This window comes from Sardina pilchardus, chromosome 5 (assembly GCF_963854185.1).
Source record: "Sardina pilchardus chromosome 5, fSarPil1.1, whole genome shotgun sequence".
Lineage (NCBI taxonomy): Eukaryota > Metazoa > Chordata > Actinopteri > Clupeiformes > Clupeidae > Sardina > Sardina pilchardus.
In genome coordinates, this window is record NC_084998.1 from 10,540,813 (window position 1) to 10,559,416 (window position 18,604).

Consider the following 18,604-nt stretch of genomic DNA (forward strand, 5'->3'; position numbering starts at 1 on the left):
GCGCGCACGAGCCAATTGCAGTGCAGACCGTGCCTATGGGGGCGGGAAAGGATAGAATCTAGTATCACATGATTCGAACGACAAGCACCTCCTTTGTTCTGATAGGGCCTGAAACAATTCGTAATTTCGGATACATCCACAACAACTACAGTGTTTTGGACTTTCATCGTAGTGACATGATAGGTAAGTAATGACATGAGCATATTATGGTTAAAAAGTCAAGAACGTATCCGTGTCGTGTATGTTAATGTGTGGAGTTTTTTTTGGTTGAGGAAGCATTTTCTAAAGTTGTTCCTGCCCAACTTGACCCTTTTAGCTAGCGACCGAGCGTCCTAGAAACATTTTTTACTTGTAGCCTTGCTGTGACAATTCAAGGTTTGTTATGACCGCGCATTTAAATTCATTGTTGTTCATTTTTATGTGGTTTCTACGTTGTGTCTTGCTTGACACGGTAGGGCAAAGAGTTCTCTCCTAGTTAAACCAGCCAACTCACTGCTTAGTCACCGTCTTTATTGCCACATTCTCGCGTTTGCTGTGTGTGCTTGTGTGTGCGCGCGAGTGTGTGTTGCGCGCGCGTTTGCGTGCGTGCGTATGTGAATGAGTAACTCCGTCCCTGTTGTAAACAGTTTATTACCAAACCGCCACGACATAGACTACTCTACACAGACATTTTGGCCATAAGTAGTAACCATCTTTTATTGGCTATTTAATTGTCAGTGTGCTTGATATTATTATTTTGCCATTATGTTGGCCAAGAAATTCCCGGGAAAGATCGAAATGTAGCCACGAGAAAAGGGAGACAGGAAATTGCTTGTTCATCCTTTATCAGCAGAAGTGGGTGAGTCAGCACTCCACGATGTTGCGCCACAGTGTTCAGTGCATGACTTGACACAGCTTTCTCACAGTACACATTCGGTCGAGATAAGCGCTTCTTACGGGTAAGGACACGTAGGTTTATACCAATAGCGAACATGACATTTCGAATTTATTTGTACCATTTCAATAGACTTGTTTTTTAGGCGACTTATTTTCATACTCTGGACAGCAGTTCACATTCATATTCAGTGACTTGCTAAATGTTTCTCCACCCTGTGTCGGGCAGTGTCGAAATGTAGACATACCATTCAGTTCCAGGAATTGAACACCCAATTACGCCGTTGTGTTGCTGCTTTTCTCAATTACCTAGATTGGGATGGTGGTAGAGCCTGCATGTAAAGCCATCTGCTTAATACTGGCATATGTTTACAATGTTGGAATAGCCTGTGCAACATAGGCGACTGCACGCTGCCGTTCTGTTATTAAAGCTCCTGTAATTGTGGGTTTGTTGACTCTTGCTTGCGATTCTTACAGACGATGCCCACCATGCCTGTGGACAGCCCCCGATCTTCCGTTTTCACATTCCAGTCAGCGGTTCACAGTGACCATGTGCTGCGCTGCCTGGACGAGCAGAGGCGGCGAGACCTGCTCTGCGATGTGACCGTGGTGGTGGAGAGTCGGAGTTTTCGAGCGCATCGCCCAGTTCTGGCGTCATGCAGCGACTACTTCAGCGCCCGCTTCTCCAGCCTTGGAGAGGCCGGAGCTGTCATCAGTTTACCCGATGAGGTGAGCCCAGGTGTAGGATTAGGACAATCATTCAGGCCATTACTCTCTGATCAGATGTGATTTACCGTTTGCAAAACACTCTGCAACTCAACTGGGGACATTGTGATGGTCTCTATTTGTATTGTCACGGCAGTGAATATTATAATTATTATTTTTTGTCTGTTTTAAAGGTGACTGCGGAGGGGTTTGAGCCTCTCCTTCAGTTTGCCTACACAACAAAACTCCTTTTCACCAAAGAAAACATCTTGGAGATTCGCAACTCTGCGTCTGTCCTGGGTTTCAAGAACCTGGACAACTCGTGTTTTGAATTCCTCATTCCCAAGTTCTTTAACAACACCAAAAATGCTACGAACACACCAAGGAAACAGTGCTGTCGGATGAAGAAATCCCCTAAGCCAGAAAATAAAACCTTTGCTTCAACCACAGACAGCGAGGCTGATACCAACAAAGTGACCTCACACGTGGCACTGGATGAGGAGGAGCAGATTGAAACTACTTCCAAACTCCTGGATCATCCACAGCAAAGCTGTGATGACGCCTGTCCAGACATGGACACACAGACGGACTATTCTCTTCTGTGCAAGTACCGCAAGTTTCAGATGGCCTGCTTGGAGGCCAGTGGCCCCGAGATGGCTTCCATGTCGGAGGATGGGTGCCCCTCGAGTTGTGTACCCTGCACTAGCACAGACGATGCCAAGGATTTGGAAGAGCCCACGTCGAGCAAATATGTCCCTGTGACAGAGGGGTGTGACTTTCTCACCTCGGGCAGCTCGAAGCCTCCCCTCTCCCCGGGCGCTAAGGCGTCATCTTGTGGCGAAATGTCTGGGTTGAGCTGTGAGGATTCTGTGGGACCCAAAAAGGTGAAAATAGAGGACGAGGCTAAGGACATCTCGGAGGCCAACAATGGTGTTGGAATCGTGTCGGAAGACGAGGAGAAAGTTGTCCTCAGAGAGTCCCTCTTTGCCAGTGACTCCAGGGGGGACCACCGCCCAGAGGACCCGGAGAGTGAGCAGCAGCCAGGCGGCGAGCGGAGTACCATCGAGCAGGAGGTGGCCGAGCACCTGGCCAAGGGATTCTGGTCGGAGCCTCTTCCATCGACGACCAAGCCCTCGACTGCCCCCCTCGACTGGCTCAAGCAGCTGGACCTGGACATCAACAAGGAGGACTGCCCGTTCCTCCGGGACCTGGGGGCCGTAGGTGCCCGAGTACCCGACTGTGAGGAGCCGGGTCTGGGGGCCCAGGGCAGCCCCTACGTCTCCTCGCAGAACTCGGGGGAGGACTCGGACAGCCTGGACACGGAGGGGGACAGCGAATTCTACAGCAGCGCAAGGGCATGCGAGGTAAATGACCTCCACAGTTTTCCTTCTCGTTTGGCCGGCATCTCTTCTCATCAGACTTCCTGTTGTCTCCGAGTTGTTCCTGTAGACGGGTGTTGGTGAGTCAGTGGAGTCAAAGAGGAAGTTTCAGAGCAGAGTCCAGGCATCTGTTTGCATCTTTCTTTACACACTGAAGTGAAGTCAGACTACTATAGGTTATTAGCTTGACAACCAGTTTTCATTTCTTGAGGAAAGCTATTGTTTGATTTTAGAACAGAACAGATATACAATACAATAGAGCACGTATATCATATGCTGTATGACATACACACAATTAGATTAATCAGACCCTACAAGTGAGCTGAAATTGGAAGCTATGACTCATCCAGTACCAGTCTAGCATAGCTGTCCAGAACTGCTTGGATGCAGATTTGTATCGGTGAGACTTGTGCTATTTACGGTCCCTTGCTTCCCAAAATCCTCCCACAGCAGTGCCAGAAAGAGGGTGGGGAAACTGACAGAAGAGAATGACAAGACTCAAGAGAATGACAAGCTCAGGAGTCGAGTAGTGCAGGGGGGTGATCGTTTGTCAGATTTTTGTGGAACAATGTTATTAGTTGTTAGACAGTGTTTTTAACGCCACAACCAGGCCTGCCTGTTGATTTAAATAACAAGGCAGCCTCTGATAACTCAGAGTACCTCCAATGCTGCAAGTTAAACATTCACTGGACCCAGTGATGTGTGACAACTGTACTTGAGAATTTAGTTGCAAGCATGGCATGTTTGGCGGTTGAAGGAAAATGTCCAACTGAACACATCTAATCGTACTTGAATCTATAGCCCCTGGTCTTTGTGTCTGTCTTTGGGTGGTAGTGTAGTGGCTAAGGGCTATTGTGAAGTAAGCTGAAAAGTTGTGGGTTCAATTCCCAGCTTCCACCGTTGTGCCCTTGAGCAAGGAACGTAACCCCGAGTTGCTCCTGGCAAAATGGCCCTTGTAATGTTATTGACATGTAAGTCACTTTGGATAAAAAAAATCCTTGTCTTTCCCCTTTCTCTATTCCACTACTCACACACGCCGGCCCTCAGCTCCCATTCTCTGTTGAGCGGATTGCGTCTCTGAGCAGGAATGACTTCCAGCAGATGCTGAAGCTCCAGAGTCTGACGCGGGAGCAGCTGGATTTCGTGCACGACGTGCGACGGCGCAGCAAGAACCGCATCGCCGCACGGCGCTGCCGCAAGAGGAAGCTGGACTGCATCCACAACCTGGAGTGCGAGATTGAAAAACTGGTGGGTTTCTCTCTCTCTCTCTCTCTGTCTCTCTCTCTCACCACCTCAGTCAAAACATACTTACATTTAGGACTTGACGCACTTGACGCACGGCCATGGTCATCAATTGTTTACCTGGTACTAGAACAGATAAATGTGTGCCGTTTCTTTAACCAACCACTTGTTTCCTCAAGTGGTTGATTACAGTGTGTTGACTAATGTGTGTGTGTGTGTGTGTGTGTGCGCGTGTGCGCTTGACCTGCGCAGAGGACCGAGAAGGACAAGCTCACCTCCGAGAGAGACCGGCTGAACCATCAGCGGCTGAAGACGTGGCAGAGCTTCTCGGGCCTCTACGAGAGGGTCTGCAGCGAGGCGGCGCTGAGGCCGGAGCAGCTCCAGGTCCTGGCCAAGTACTCCCCCTCCGCCTGCCCGCTCTTCGCGCTGCTCTCCCCGCTCAGCTCCACCTCCGCCCAGCCCGAGGCGACACTCGAGGCCCAGGACCCAGCGTCGGCCTGCTCCTTGGGCCTCTTTCAAGCTGGCAGCTGCGGCGAACCCTCCAGCCGCTTTGCGGTGGACGGCGGATCGGGTGAGGGTCAAGCTACTCCTCGGGCCCTGACCGCCGAGTGCCCCCCATCCGCCTCCACCTTCTCTGGGAAGAGCTTCGCCTGCTCCACAGAGGGGACTGGTCTCGGTGCCTTCACGAGCATGCGTCCTGAGCCCGTCAGCAAGCTCATCACGGACAAGTAGCTTTGTACAGCCTACTGTTCAAATGTTTGTCGTTTGTCGAAAACAACACCTGCAGACTGATTGAGACTACATACAATGCTGTTGCAGGCTGGAAAATATGTTTGTTTTGCATATCTGCATTTCTTTGAGAATATGCCACAGCATTTTTTGTGAAGAATGATAATCACTACCATGGGTTTAGATACAGAGTATGTTTTTTTTTTTTGTCTTTTTGTATGATGCACTCTTTCTCTAACAAATATAGTTTGTTCCAGTTTTGATCATTAATATTGTGTGTTTAAGTGTATGAATGTATGTATAAATGTGTGTGCGTATGCATATGTGTGTGTGCGTGCGTGCATGCGTGTGTGTGTGTGTGTATGTGCATGCATGTGTCTGTATATGCTATGTTCCTGTCATCTGTAATCAATTTTGCATCAGTTTGACTGCAATTATCAGTGCTGGGGAAGGTGACCCCTATGAAAATGTTGCGCTCTGAGTCTCTCCTCTCCTCTCCTTCCGCTGTTAATCACTCATCTGGGACCTCCGTGTTCCTCAGTGACCTCCGTCACCTCCAGACAGGCTACAGGTGTCTCCTCCACTCTCCTCATCATCGGACAGTTGCACAAAGCATGACACGTCTTTTTCTCAGGGGCAAGAGCAGGCAGGATCAGCAGGATGTCATTATTTTAGAAGCTTGACAGCTCTCCTGAAAGGACTCCTCAACAACAACAGCAGCAGCAGCTCTGACAACAGACTATTCTTGAGTGTCGTGACCTGGGCGTTCTTTTTATGGACCAATCCTCAGAGGGTTTGGTCTGTTACTGTGTGGGAGTGTGTTATCAGGATAAAGTAAATGCTAATGATCAAGGACTCAAACCCATTAGTTGGACATTGACTCAAGGTCCTGTTAATGTGGCAAAGAAATGTGCTGTTCTTAAATACCAAACAATACATTGGTGCTGTTATGTATCTGTTTTTTTTGTTTGTTTGTTTAATGGGTTACTATGGTGTTTTGTTAATTATCACTCTTTCTCTTTTGTATATGAAATCTGAAATGATTTTTTTCCACAGTTTGTTAATTCTGTTTTCTTGTGGACGTGTGTGTGCGCGTGTGTGTGTGTGTGTGTGTGTGTGTGTGCGCGTGCGTGTGTGTGTGTGTTGGGTCCAAATATTAACCTGTGTTGCAATGCACAATAACTAAGTGAATAAAATGATAAAAGTCTTAATTCAAATTACACTTGAACTTTTCTGAATGAAACATTTGTCCAAATTAAACATTGCACAATAGAACAGTTTTCCACAGAAGATTTCTGTAATTTTAATAAAGAATTAACTATAAACTAACTGTAAGCAAACTGTAACATTTGTCTTTGTTGAAGTTACTGGTTTGCCTGTAGGTAAAGTAATTCCATGTGTAAAGAGTAATTCAATTAGTTAGCATTGTTAAAGCATATATTTAGGCAGCTTGCAGCTTGTATAAATTGTATGGGTTAGTTCACAAATGTATGAACTGAGCTTTGTGTGATAGAAACTATAAAAATCACTGTTGTAAGATAAAAGAAGCAAAAGCTTTTTACCAACAAGAGGACTGACAGTCCTGACAAAGTGACCTTTGAAATGTAAGCTGCAGGCATTGCTTTGTCCAGAGGATGTGACCTATTTGAATGTCTCAGTCCTTTTTTGTAAGGTGTATTTTTTTGTTATTGTTTTTTTTCTCTTTAGTGACTGTGAAAGGATGGCTCACGCAGGCTGTCGGGTGAGGCCAGAGGTGGGGGCTCCTGTGTGTAGTCCCGTGTTGACATGTGGAACATGTGTTGCGCAGGTGAGCTGTACTTCCTTATCGTGGAGCAGACCAGCGATAAGAATGTTTGCACAGCCGTGGAAGTCATGCTACGCTTGGCAGGTAATAGTGCAACCACTCTCTTTATTGTGCTGTTCTTTGACTTAGATTTTTATTAAGTTAATTCAGTCCTAACAGAGAGCTAGTTGTAGTAATTTAGATATAGCTGTGTCTATAAATAATTTGAATGTGTTCTCGAATGTGGACATTTGCAGGTGCAACGTGAACATTTTCCATGTGCACCTGAACCCACCAGAGGGCAGTCTTGTGCAAATAATCTGCACCTTCATAGGGTACTAGCAAATGTGATTGATGAATCTTTGGGTAGCCTACTAGTTAACTTAGTTTCTGCATCAGTTTGGAAAATAAATCAGAATGGTGTTTCATGAAGGTCATGGACATATCCCACATGCAGGGCCCAATGCAGTTTTTGAGTTTGAAACCCACAAATATGATTCACAGAGATTTAATTATTTTGTTTTTGGAAAAGAGCTGACAGCATTTTACAAAAATGTTGCAAAATATTGATTATGAAAATAATGATGGTAAAGTCAATGAAGAGCTGTAACTACAAAATGAATTATGTAGAATGCAGACACTCATCCAAACAAGCGGCCTCATATCAGGGTTTTCTTTATTGGAATGAGAAAGTCATTTTCAACTCATTCTCAAATGTTTTAGTCGGTTCTGTTCCCTTTAAATTGTTATGATAATTTTTCATAGACAGGGTTAGCGGACAGATTATGACAGTGCCCTCTTTGCAGTAGCCTACACTTCTGCATCTTTATGCATTTGTGAGGGCATGTGAGCTCTCTGCTTGCCTGTGAGTGCACCGGCGATCCACTTATGTACGGCCACGCACATTTGCTTCCAAAGCCTCTTATTGTATAGCTCAGAGATTGCAGTATTAACTTAAACATAAAGTTAAATATAGAGACAGCTGATAGCAAAGCATCACGTATTGAGTGAATTGACCCTGTATGGCTGAAGATCTGATCAGGCGGTTTAATCCACGAGCTTCAATGGACAGACAGATGTCTGCTATTCTCCCACTGTAAGTGAATGTCAGATATGGAAAACATATCTAAGCAGCCGAGAGGGAATATGAAGCCTATCTATGCCTTCCTAATGTTTCCGATGGAAACGTTCAGGATTTCTGTTCAGTTAGGTTTTCTTTTTTTCAGAAATCACTGCAACATCAAGGATCCCACAGTAATACTCCATGAAATTAGGAGGCATCTTATTGGGTATGTATAATAATTAGATAAGAAATGGGCCGAGTCAAAAAAGTTGAGACGTGTTGACAGTCTCTCCTCTTCATCAAAAGAAAGAGAACGTGTGAAAGAAGAGAAACACTCCTCAGACATTTTGGGGATGGTTCTCCTCTCCTATAGGTTACTACAGGTGAGGTCATCGGAAGTAGGAGGGAGAATCGGTGGAGGAGTCCTGAGGTCAGAGATGCGTAATCCATGGCCTCATTCATGAGAGATTAAAATAGAAAAAAAAACTGCTTGGGTTTTGATTAAGAGTTATGGGGTTAGGAGATTAAACAGCAAGCAAACGGCATTACAGCGTTCTAAAACCCAATCCCAGAATTAATCAGAATACCTAAAAAAAAAGAAGAAAAAAACCTTAAGCTGTCATTACATCGTGCGATTAAGGAAGAAGAGCTTCCTTGAATTTTTATTTTGATTCTCCTTTCTCTTTCAGCGTGGAGTCATTAGTCACAGGCGTGTCAGGACAGCCTCCATCTTCACCCCTTTGCAGCTGTAAAGATTTAAGATGAAAAGCATATCGACATTTATCCTCAAATGGGTATGGGAACTGTATTTTGTTTATGTTAAAAATGGATAGTCTCAGATGTATAGCGGTACTATTGATAGAAATGCATTCAGCAGACATTTTTTGTTCATTTGTGTATGGTTTAGGACTATGCATCAGGAAAAGTTCTGGGGAGCAGTATTTGTATGGCCTTATCTTTCTAGGTCATGTAATATTTAATCACATTTTCCAGTCGTGGGAGTCCTTCATGCATACACACAAACACTGTGAGAAATGTAGGGTATTTAGAGAACATTTTCCAGTTTAGTGTGCATAATTCTCTCTTTTTACTGAATCAACACTAGTTTAACTACTTTGTGCGTCCTCATGTCCGGACTCTTGCATTTGAATGAAAGTGAATGAGATTTCCCTCAACTCCCTAGTGCTGTCAAAACAAGCTTATGCAGTATGTGCATGCATCCACTTCCTGGTCACCCATCAATACGTGCTTACCGTGAGAAAAATCTCATGATCCCCCCCCCCCCCACCCCTCTTGCAGAGTCAAGGTTATCTCTCCACCCCACCCAACCCAACCTCACCCCACATCCCCTTTCCGTGACGTGGGGGTAAGTGGCAGTACAGACATCACTTACTCCATTTGGATGGATCTAATAAGTCCAATCCATTGAAGCCGGCTCTTAATCTTTCCTCTCGACCCAGAGCGTGAGGCTTTAGTTAATAGGCCACCCACCCACCCTGCCTGCCCCTCCACCCCCCCCAGCCTGCCCCTCCACCCCCCACCCCTGCTGTGCCCAGGGCTCAGCCTCTCCTCCAACCCCCCCACCCACCCCGCAGTGAGCCCATGCAGCAGGAGGGATCACAAGCACCAGCACCACCAGCACCACCAGCACCGCCAGCACCACCTTCTCCTCCGCCTCCATCCTGATCTGCTCAGCCCCTGGGGGAGCTGGAGGTCAGTGGAAGGAGACGGGCTTGGCAGGAGGTGGGGGGAAAAAATTCCGGTCGTGTCCGATTGGAGTTCCTCAAGCTTGGCCCCTGAATCCAAATGTGCTGCTGTTGTTCTCTGGCAGCTAATTGACAATGTGTGGGCTTGATATGAGTGGAGATAACAAAGCTACAGCGGCCCCTTGGTTTAGCCTCTTACTGTATCGATCAGTGTTATCACAGCAGGACGAGCATGGTAGGACTGTTAGAAATGTAAACAGGAATAAATATGTAGGTAAGGGAGATGGAGAGACTTGAGATATGGAAAGGAAGGACTGCGGAGAGAGGGAGATTTTCACACATTATTAGGAGCAGGCAACTGAGATTTGAGAAAATGTGAAGCAGCACCGTAAAAAAGAGATAAATCAAAATTAAGCTAAACAGAAGAAAAGTGGAGCAAGCTGATCAATCAATCTCTGATCAATCAATCCCTGCCGAAAACAATCCATTCTGACTGTGCTCACTATATATGTGAAAAAAGACAGGTTGTCCAGAATTCTCTTAGCACACACAGCACCCAATCCTGTTTATTATTATTTTGACTTATTTATGTATTTCTCTCTCTGCGGCGGTCTGGGGCTGGGGTGTAAGACTTGGCCTTGAATGCAAGAGCAGAGCTGTTGAGCCAGAGGGTCTCTGTGTCACACACTGAGATGTATGCTGCTTGGCATTTGCAGGCCTGATTATCTCTAATGCAGTATTTGGCTCCACCAGTGCTCCCTACCCGCTGTAATATGGATGCACTGGGGTCCCTCCTTGAGTGCGGAGTGGACCGCATGGCTGTGCATCTGCACTTCGTATGCACTTCCTGGTGTTAATGGGGTCAGGGATGCCATGTGTGAGGCTTCAGCAGCTGCCAGGGTTATTATGGACTGCCCATCCCTGGATATGAAGTTGTGAGTGAAGTCAAAAAGTTTATGCCAAGATATTGCTTCGATTACACTTCATCATCACGCCCAATCAAATGGGGGGCTAAATGACTCTTGTCATTGTGCCCCATTTGTGACAAAACCTTGTGAACTTTATACGATGATAAATGATGAAGTCTGGTGAGCCAGCTTAGGCAGTTAAACACTAACACCATAAAGAGTCTCTCATAAAGATGTTATAACATTGCACCAATCGCTCTACTGGTCAATTCTGACCAGCCCATCTGTCTTAAAGGTCAAAGTAAGGTTTCCTAAAAACATGTCCAGTAAAATCCTATGTACCTGACCGTCATGAGCCTCCTCCTCTACCCAGATCAAATTAGCGAAGCTCACCTCGGGACACCCAGAGGTTGGGCTCTCGCTTTAAAGGCCCACTAATTGACTCCCTGCAGTGGCGCGGCCAGGCCAGGCAGTTAGCGAGTCTCAGCCCCCCTCCTGACTCTCTCTTCACCTTGCTGCCACCTTCTCTCAAGCTGGCTGTCAGAGGCGAGAGCGTGCCCGGCGGCTATGGAGCGGCCAGCGGACTAAATAACGGAAAAAAACGCCTGCCCCCATTTGCCACGACATGATCGGCCGTGCCAGCTCGCCTCCAGGTAGTGCTGCGGGTTCTACTCAGTAGGCCTAGCCTGCCACATTGGGGGCATTTGGGGGAGAAAGTCAAACACATCTTGACTTCCTTCTTTAAGCAGCAGCACAGCAAACAGTGAATGTTTCTGGGCTCACATTTAAGCTTCTGTCAGGAGTTACAGAGCATGTCAGTCGGTAATAACCTTGTGTATGTCATAAATGTTTTAGAGTGGGACTGGGAAATATTTTCAGCAATATTTGAGAGCTTAGTCTTTTTTGACTGCAGTGCTGTTCCTCTCTCTCTGTTTCTCTCTTTCTTTTCTCACTATGAACTATCTCTCTGTGGGGTTATAAAGAGACTGGCGATGTGGTTGGTCACAGTGTCTCTGCTGGAGATGAAGGCAGCTCTGGCTGCTGACATGATTACGGGGATGGCAGCGTGACAGAGCAGGACAGCGTTCCGGGAAAGAAGGGCCACCAGGGTCAGAGAGGGAGGCGGCCGGCCGATATTGTCCAGCAGCAGCGGTGGCCCCAATCTGTGACAAAAGGGCACGGCATTCACACAGATGGGCGAGGGCACGACGTGCCATCCTCTCGCGCATTCTTTCCTGGTCCCTCCCTCGCTCCCTCCCTCCCCTCCTTCTTCTCACACTTCTCTTTCTCACATATCTTTTTCTCACTCACTCCCTCACTCCATCACTCAAAGACTCACAAAAAAAAAGAAAGCTCATAGAGTTCACAATTCCCGTGAGGGAAAAAATGCTGTCTTCCCCTGAGTGCTGCCATGTCAACGCCATTGTCATAGTAACACAGTGGAGGTAACCTTCAAGGCACGAGGGAGACGAAAATTGTTTCCTGCTTTTGCTTCAATTTTCATCTCCTCAGCCCTCAAACTTTAGCCATTATATCTGGGAATGTGGTGTGGCAGTGGCAATAATTTGCATAAGTAATTATCAAATACCTTCTGAGGAAGAGGAAATAGCAGATGATCTGAATAAATAATAGCCTATAAAGCATTGACTGAGAGATGAAAGGAGGTATATTGTAATTCTTGGGAGACCATCTGCATTCTGGTTGAAATTGCTCATCTCTGTCCACCCAGCGACTGAAGAAACGGCTTTGATTGCTAATGAGGAGGAAGAGCCATCAAAAAAGATTTCCTGTTTGTGTTGCTGTCCCCAAGAGCCACCTCGAGGAAGCACCTGACGTGTAACCACACAATGATGAAGTGAGAGTCTAACCACATGGCACGCACAACAGAGGGAATACACCTTAACTTGAGTTTAAACTCATAGATAACAAAAATCTGTAGGCTACAAAAGGTATGGTGGGTGGCAAGTCATTTCTTTAACAACTTAGTGTGATGAACCATTAATCAAGGTGTAAACAGTACTGTGTGACTGAAGGCTTGTGGAAATATCCTTCCATTCCACCGCAAGCCTTTTTTCCCCAGCCTTCAAACTTTAGATTGGCAGACGTTCCTCATTAACACAACCCCAGAGTAAAGATGTCTGCTTCTCAAACTGTCGGCGTAGCAGCTTGGAGACGTATCCCTGGCTATCATCAGCCATTTGCTCGGCCTTAATGAACGGCCAAGAGGGCCGCGCGTGAGCTCCGGGCATCGCCGGAGGTCTCCGACGGAGGAAGCGCTTTGCCAGCTAATTAAGCATGCCGAGAGAAGGGGGACGGTAGTGACCCTGCGCGCTGTTGTAGCTGGTGGCCTTGACACTTCTTCGCTTCGCAAAAAAAAATGTGGTGCAGAAACAAAGACAAAACTGAAGTACAAATGGGCTGTGTTAATAGACAGATAACCTTATTCGGTTGTATGGGGATCTGGTTGACATCAGGTTAGGGCAGCAATCAAAGGTGCTGTGATGTGTAGAGATGTATGACTTCTATGGAAGATGATAAATCACACAGATATCTAGCCTGTCCTGGCAGGGTAAAAATGAATTTATGGCCAACCTACACACACACACACACAGAGAGAGAGAGTGAGAGTGAGAGAGAGAGTTTTGAGATTAGGTGTTGAGTGTATTCTATGGGCTATCCTCCACCTCGTCTCTGTGGGCATTGTATGCATATAGATCAGCTTGCGTTGTCTGATGTTCTCCAGGCTAGTGTGGCATCGGCGAACGGTGCTGATTGCAGATGACCTTTACCTATGATGTGGCTGTTATACAGCATCGATTTACTGCTAGTGGTGACGGTGCCGTCTTACACTGCAGAGATAATGCAGTCTCTCTATATCACATTGCCACAAGCTCCAGATGTTATCTCTAAAAGAAAAGATTGGACAGGTGAAAGGGTATATTTATGTTATTATTCATGTTACTAGTTTGGGGGGTGCTTTTTTCAGTTTCAGTTTGGGAGGTATTTTTTTCAGTTTCCTCTCTCATATTCTCTTGTCTATTTTTCCATAATTTGTAACTTTCTTGAAACCCAAAAATATTGGTTTTAGGCTTAGCACTAAGACAGCCTTGGTTAGGCTCCAAATTGCAAGGTTTATCTATTTACATGCATGGGGGATAAATATCAATCAAATTTAGTTCCTAGCTGATGCTGATAACAGGCGGTGCCTCAATCTGATAATAATTCTCAACAGTAGCAGTGAGGACATGATGTTTGCTGATATATGTCGTTCGGGTATTTAATCATAATGAAGTGTCAAGCAGTTCCTTAAAAATCTGTTCCAGTGTCTGCTGTAATCCACAGGGTTGATCTCCCATTCATATTTCAAGAGACTGCTGTGCAACTTCAAGGATCATATGGGGCTTGCAAGGACGGAATATTGCTCACTATGCAAATATATATTTTACATTAAAATGACAAAGAAAATAATGTTTACATGAATGAAATGAAATGTCAGAAAAGACTCCTGGGTAGTCACTATAACTAATACTGAGGTGTAGTCAGGAGTTTTCATGGACATGGGGTAGTGCTTTAGTTTTGTACAGAACAAAAGCTCGGGCTGCTTTGAAGAAAGGTTGGTGCAGAACAGCCTTCATTTCAATGACCTTCTCAGTCTCTCTGCACTCATCTCTCTCTCTCTCTCTCTCACACACACACACACACACACACACACACACTCTCTTTCTCTCTCTCACTCTCTCTCTCTCTCACACACACATACATAAACACACACAATCATTCATAAATACACATGCATGTTCACATACATAATGACTAACATAATAGACAATAAGAGGATTTTTTTGTTTTACTATTTGGCACATTTTACAATTTGTCAGACCAAATGTTATGCAAAATGAAGACCCCTTAGAATGTGACCAAACAATTTAGTGTGCAGTATCTGCAAGTAAAGCAAGCGAAGTACAGTTCTGGACCAGCAGACAGGTACATCTCAAGGGCACCTGTCAGAAGATCACACACTCTCACACAGAACTATGGAGGAGACTCAAACAAATGAATCAAAGTATGTGGAAGATTTGACCAGTCTGTAGAGATGATGAAATGGCACTGTGTCAGTCTTTTTCCATACTGGGCTAACTACATATCCATCTTTAACTTCATGTCAAAAGGAGACATCTTATAAATTAAACCGAACGCATGCAATCTATTGCACATTTTTGCAAGAAAATCTGACCAGAAAACATCACTTAAAATGATGACAGATTTGCAAAAATGTAAAATACGTTTTATTTTGAAAACTGAGGGACAGCACGGGAAAGAAAAAAAAAACAAATAATCATAGGAGGGATTTCTATCTATCCCCGAACACCCACATTCTTTTCACAATGAATTCATTCACCACAAACAAAATTATATTCTAAGCAAGTACACTGAGAGAACTACAAACTGTCCTTAACCCCAATGTTGCAAAGCAAAAATAAAAAAAGATGAATTAAAACAGCAAATAAATAAATAAATAAATAACTTAATTAATGAATACATAACAGACAAATAAACAGCTAGCCTCAGAGCAGCTCATCAGGGAGCAGCTGTGACAGTTTGAAGGACGCCGTCTCTACGTGACCGTCTCTTTCCGCAGCGCGCGTTTGGGGTGGCACAGGGTGCTGGCCAGTCCCGCTCGTCCTCGACCTCTCGCCCGCCTCTTCGCGCCACGGTGGCACCTGAAGGAAATGCTCAGCTCCTCCATCACAGCACTGAAAGAGACACACTGTCAAGGAGAAGACAAGAAAGAGCCCCTCGTGAGCCTTCACACGTCCGTGAGGGCCTCTGCCTCAGCGACACCACACCACACCACACGACACGACACAAACAAGACTGAGAGGACGAGAGGGAACGGAGGGAAGATAAAGGAGAGGAAGACAAGCACAGAAGAATAAACGGAGGAGGAGTGCTGTGACCTGCCCTCGTATCCTGGACCCAGTAAACTCAGAAGAGCATCTTTTCCGCTTCACCCTCAGACAGTCAGTGTAGAACCTGTTCAACTACAAAATGATGGGATTTTTTTTGTTCATTTAACCAGCTCGCAAGGTCTTTGTTTATGTCAGAGGGTTTACATTTAAGAGTTTAAACGTACTGTATATGCGCAGAATAATAATAATTTGTTTTTAAACCAAATCAGTTTCTGCCTCTCATCCTCTTTTACTGTAATTTGTGCATCGTTGAACACAATGAAAAATGCATGCACCAATACCAAAGTGAAATAAACATAAAAAAAATGGATCTTGATCTCTTGGAATGGAATGAATGAGAGGGCACTGGAGTGAGAAGAATCCCCCATCACAATCCCCCTGACCTCTGCACCCAATTGGGTTATAATGGGGTTACCTCTCCCCCACCCCCTCCTCTCCCCTCCATACCCCTCTCCTCATCTCTCCTCAACGCTGCGCTTACCTGGCAGCTGGGGAGAATGTGCCGGAAAGGAGGAGCGAGCTGAAGGTGACCAGGACCCTGAGCGATGGCCGCCCGTGCATTGGGAAAATACAATCTCAAACCAAACATTTTAAGCACCACGACACATTCAGTGTGCTTCTTGAAATTGGCAAGATATCTTTTTTGAGGGAAAATATATTACATTTTGCATTATGGATTACAGATTTAGAATGGATCTTCATGTGCAATTTCAATAATTACAAAGACCTTGAGCCATAGAGAATGTCCTGCTTGATTGAACTGAATTCAAACTAGGCTCATCCCAAAAGCTGAGACAGCCTTTTTATGTTTATCTGTACATGAGATGTTTGACCTTTAAATATTTACCGCAGTGAAGATTTCTTAGGATATGAAAGGCTTCATTTAGTCTTGGTGTCTGGTAGGCATCGCCCTTACGGACCTTTGATAACGGGTGTCCGACTAATTAATGAAAGGCCACAATAACAAGATAAATCCTGCCAACACAGCAGAACAAAAAAGTTTGCTAAATTTGCTAAATCTTTCACCTCTGCTTACATAGACTTTATGTAAGATGCATTTGTACTTCTTGTGAACTCCAAGTCCATCTGGGAATGATATATACGTATATATACATACATACGTATATACATACGTATATGGTATACATAAAGGGCACATTATTGTGAAGTCAGATTCTGTTATATATACACCGTGAACTTGGATCTCGGAAATGGAGGGAAAGACACAGAAGTAAGTGGTGTAGGTTTTTGGACCAGGTCAGGTTTTGGAGGTTTGGGTAAAGCACTGGTGACACCAATACAAGGGCCGTATGAGGACAGAGGTCGGAGCAGAATATGACAGAAAAAAAGAACAGCTTGCAGGCAGAGGTGGACATTGACAGGTTCAGAGCATAAATAATCTGCCATGTTTTTGCCATCACGCATGCACAGGTCAGATTCCATCCCACTCGGTGATGGGCTAATGGGACAAACCAGAGTGCTGCTGACAGCTAGAAAATCACACAGGGCGGGAGAGAGAGAGAGAGAGAGAGAGAGAGAGAGAGAGAGACGTGTTTGCTGCCCGTCTGAGTGGTACAGTCCACCTCTGTCTGCAGGTCACGAACACACCTCACAAACCTATTGATTAGCGTGAGCGTGCGCACGGCGGCGGCTAGCGGGATGTGAGGTCGTCCCCGAGGAGTCTGCCGCTCTCTAAGTCCGTCGATAGGGAGGTGCCCGTCGAGGAGATCGAGGGGTGCCTCTGCAGCTGCCGAGACTGCACCCCGTAAAAGAAGCAGAAGGCCTTGCGCATGCAGAGCAAAGAACAAAACAACATGGCAATGCAAAAATGAAAATGGCTGAATGGAAACAGGCGCAACATGCAAATAACATGCAAAAAAAAAAATAAAACAAAAACCAGTAAGACGTAATGCAAGTACAGTACATGCAGCAAGACAGACCAACATCTAGCAGCCAAAAAAACAGAACCAGACATGGGAAGTACAGAGAGATCTGAGAGAAGACGCAAATGACTTATGTGGATAGAGACGATGAAACCAGGAATGTCTCCCATTGTCAAGCTCATTAATAGGAGCTACCTGAATTATCCTGACAGATTAATGAGACTGAAGACCAAACTAAATAAGCTTTCAAAGAGCGAGGTGATGAAGGCTGTCATAATCATTTCACAAATATAATTGAAGAATCTCATCAACTTCCCCCACAAATGGCGGCGTGAATGGATGTACAGTACTATAGCAGTTACAATAGTTTCGGTTCAAAGCAATTTTCCTTTCAGTTTCATAGAGCTGTGAAACTAGGTTAGTATTTGAGCAACAGTTAAATCTAGTTTAGACTGCCACAAACAGCCTTAGCTCAGCTTTAAAAATGACATAACACTACAGTGTGTTAATATCTCCAATGGATGTTTTGTTGTTGTCTATAAAAAAAACACCACACTCTTAATTATCGTGCAATCTTTGCACCTTCACACAAAATATATATTTAAGTTAGGTAATGCCAAGAAATAAAACAAGGGTAAATCATTTTTATTTCTTGGCTCCTTGAGAAACGATCAACACTCCCATGCGGCACTGTTTTCTATACGCCATACTTCAACAAGTTGGCACAGATGGGTCAATAAGACTGAGTGAAGCTTGAGGAAAAATGGATGTACTTTTGAGGATTTGATAATAAAAGGCATGCTCTAACTTGAGTGGTTGAACAGACCCGTAGACACTATTTGTTGAGGACTACTGCACACTCGCTCATGGCTACCAATCTCTCCGGTGTCATGTAAGGCTGGGGAGATAGAAAAAGCCCCTGGCAGGCACTCACCTCCTCGATGTCGGAGTTCTTGCGCGCTTTGTAGATGAACTCGCCGATGGCCACGAACACGGACAGCACGAGGCCGGCGGCCAGCACGATGAAGATGCCGCCGATGTTCTCCACGCCCAGGGCGCTGGCCTCCTTGTTGTCCTCCTCCGGGCAGCCATTTCCCCGCCACCACTTTTCCTTCATCATGTGCAGCTTGCCTTCCTCCTGCAGCTGCAGGATGGCAATGGTCACCTTATCTCTGTAAGGAGACCCTGAGGGGAAACGATAACAAGCCTTAAACGTGGGATTTCCAATATACGCTGTGATGTGTAAAGCAAGGACACGTCACGAATGATACCTCGTGATCATTGTTTATCATACCTACTGCAAATGTCCAGACACGGTGTCTCTATCATGAATGGATAAACTGTCTGTCATGATCCGGCCCAA

General features: G+C 45.3%; 2 protein-coding genes and 1 long non-coding RNA gene across 7 annotated transcripts in view; 2 read left to right on the forward strand and 1 right to left on the reverse strand.

Moving 5' to 3' along the window:
- Window positions 1-100: 100 nt before the first annotated feature.
- Window positions 101-6,139, forward strand: bach1b (BTB and CNC homology 1, basic leucine zipper transcription factor 1 b). 5 transcript variants are annotated; one of them, XM_062536398.1, is made up of 5 exons: window positions 101-183; window positions 1,351-1,602; window positions 1,773-2,942; window positions 4,005-4,205; window positions 4,452-6,139. In XM_062536398.1, exons 2-5 carry the CDS (start codon window positions 1,354-1,356, stop codon window positions 4,929-4,931), a joined length of 2,100 nt encoding a protein of 699 aa, XP_062392382.1. In that variant the 5' UTR covers window positions 101-183; window positions 1,351-1,353; the 3' UTR covers window positions 4,932-6,139. The 5 variants fall into 5 exon arrangements, with proteins under 5 accessions (XP_062392382.1, XP_062392384.1, XP_062392381.1 ...); XM_062536400.1 differs by lacking the exon at window positions 101-183 and adding an exon at window positions 218-375; XM_062536397.1 differs by lacking the exon at window positions 101-183 and adding an exon at window positions 457-838.
- A 623-nt stretch (window positions 6,140-6,762) lies between these two features.
- LOC134079496 (uncharacterized) lies at window positions 6,763-13,828 on the forward strand. The gene is made up of 5 exons (XR_009939073.1): window positions 6,763-6,816; window positions 7,938-8,000; window positions 8,464-8,568; window positions 12,118-12,243; window positions 13,731-13,828. It is a non-coding gene; the product is annotated as an uncharacterized LOC134079496 (long non-coding RNA).
- Window positions 13,829-14,696: 868 nt separating this feature from the next.
- Window positions 14,697-18,604, reverse strand: part of grik1a (glutamate receptor, ionotropic, kainate 1a) — a 38,233-nt gene continuing 34,325 nt past the window's right edge. The window contains exons 15-16 of the mRNA XM_062535848.1: window positions 18,176-18,426; window positions 14,697-15,142 (exon numbers count right to left, since the gene is read on the reverse strand). Coding sequence (XP_062391832.1) covers window positions 14,954-15,142; window positions 18,176-18,426 — 440 coding nt within the window. The 3' untranslated portion in view covers window positions 14,697-14,953. The remainder of the gene's footprint in view (window positions 15,143-18,175; window positions 18,427-18,604) is intronic.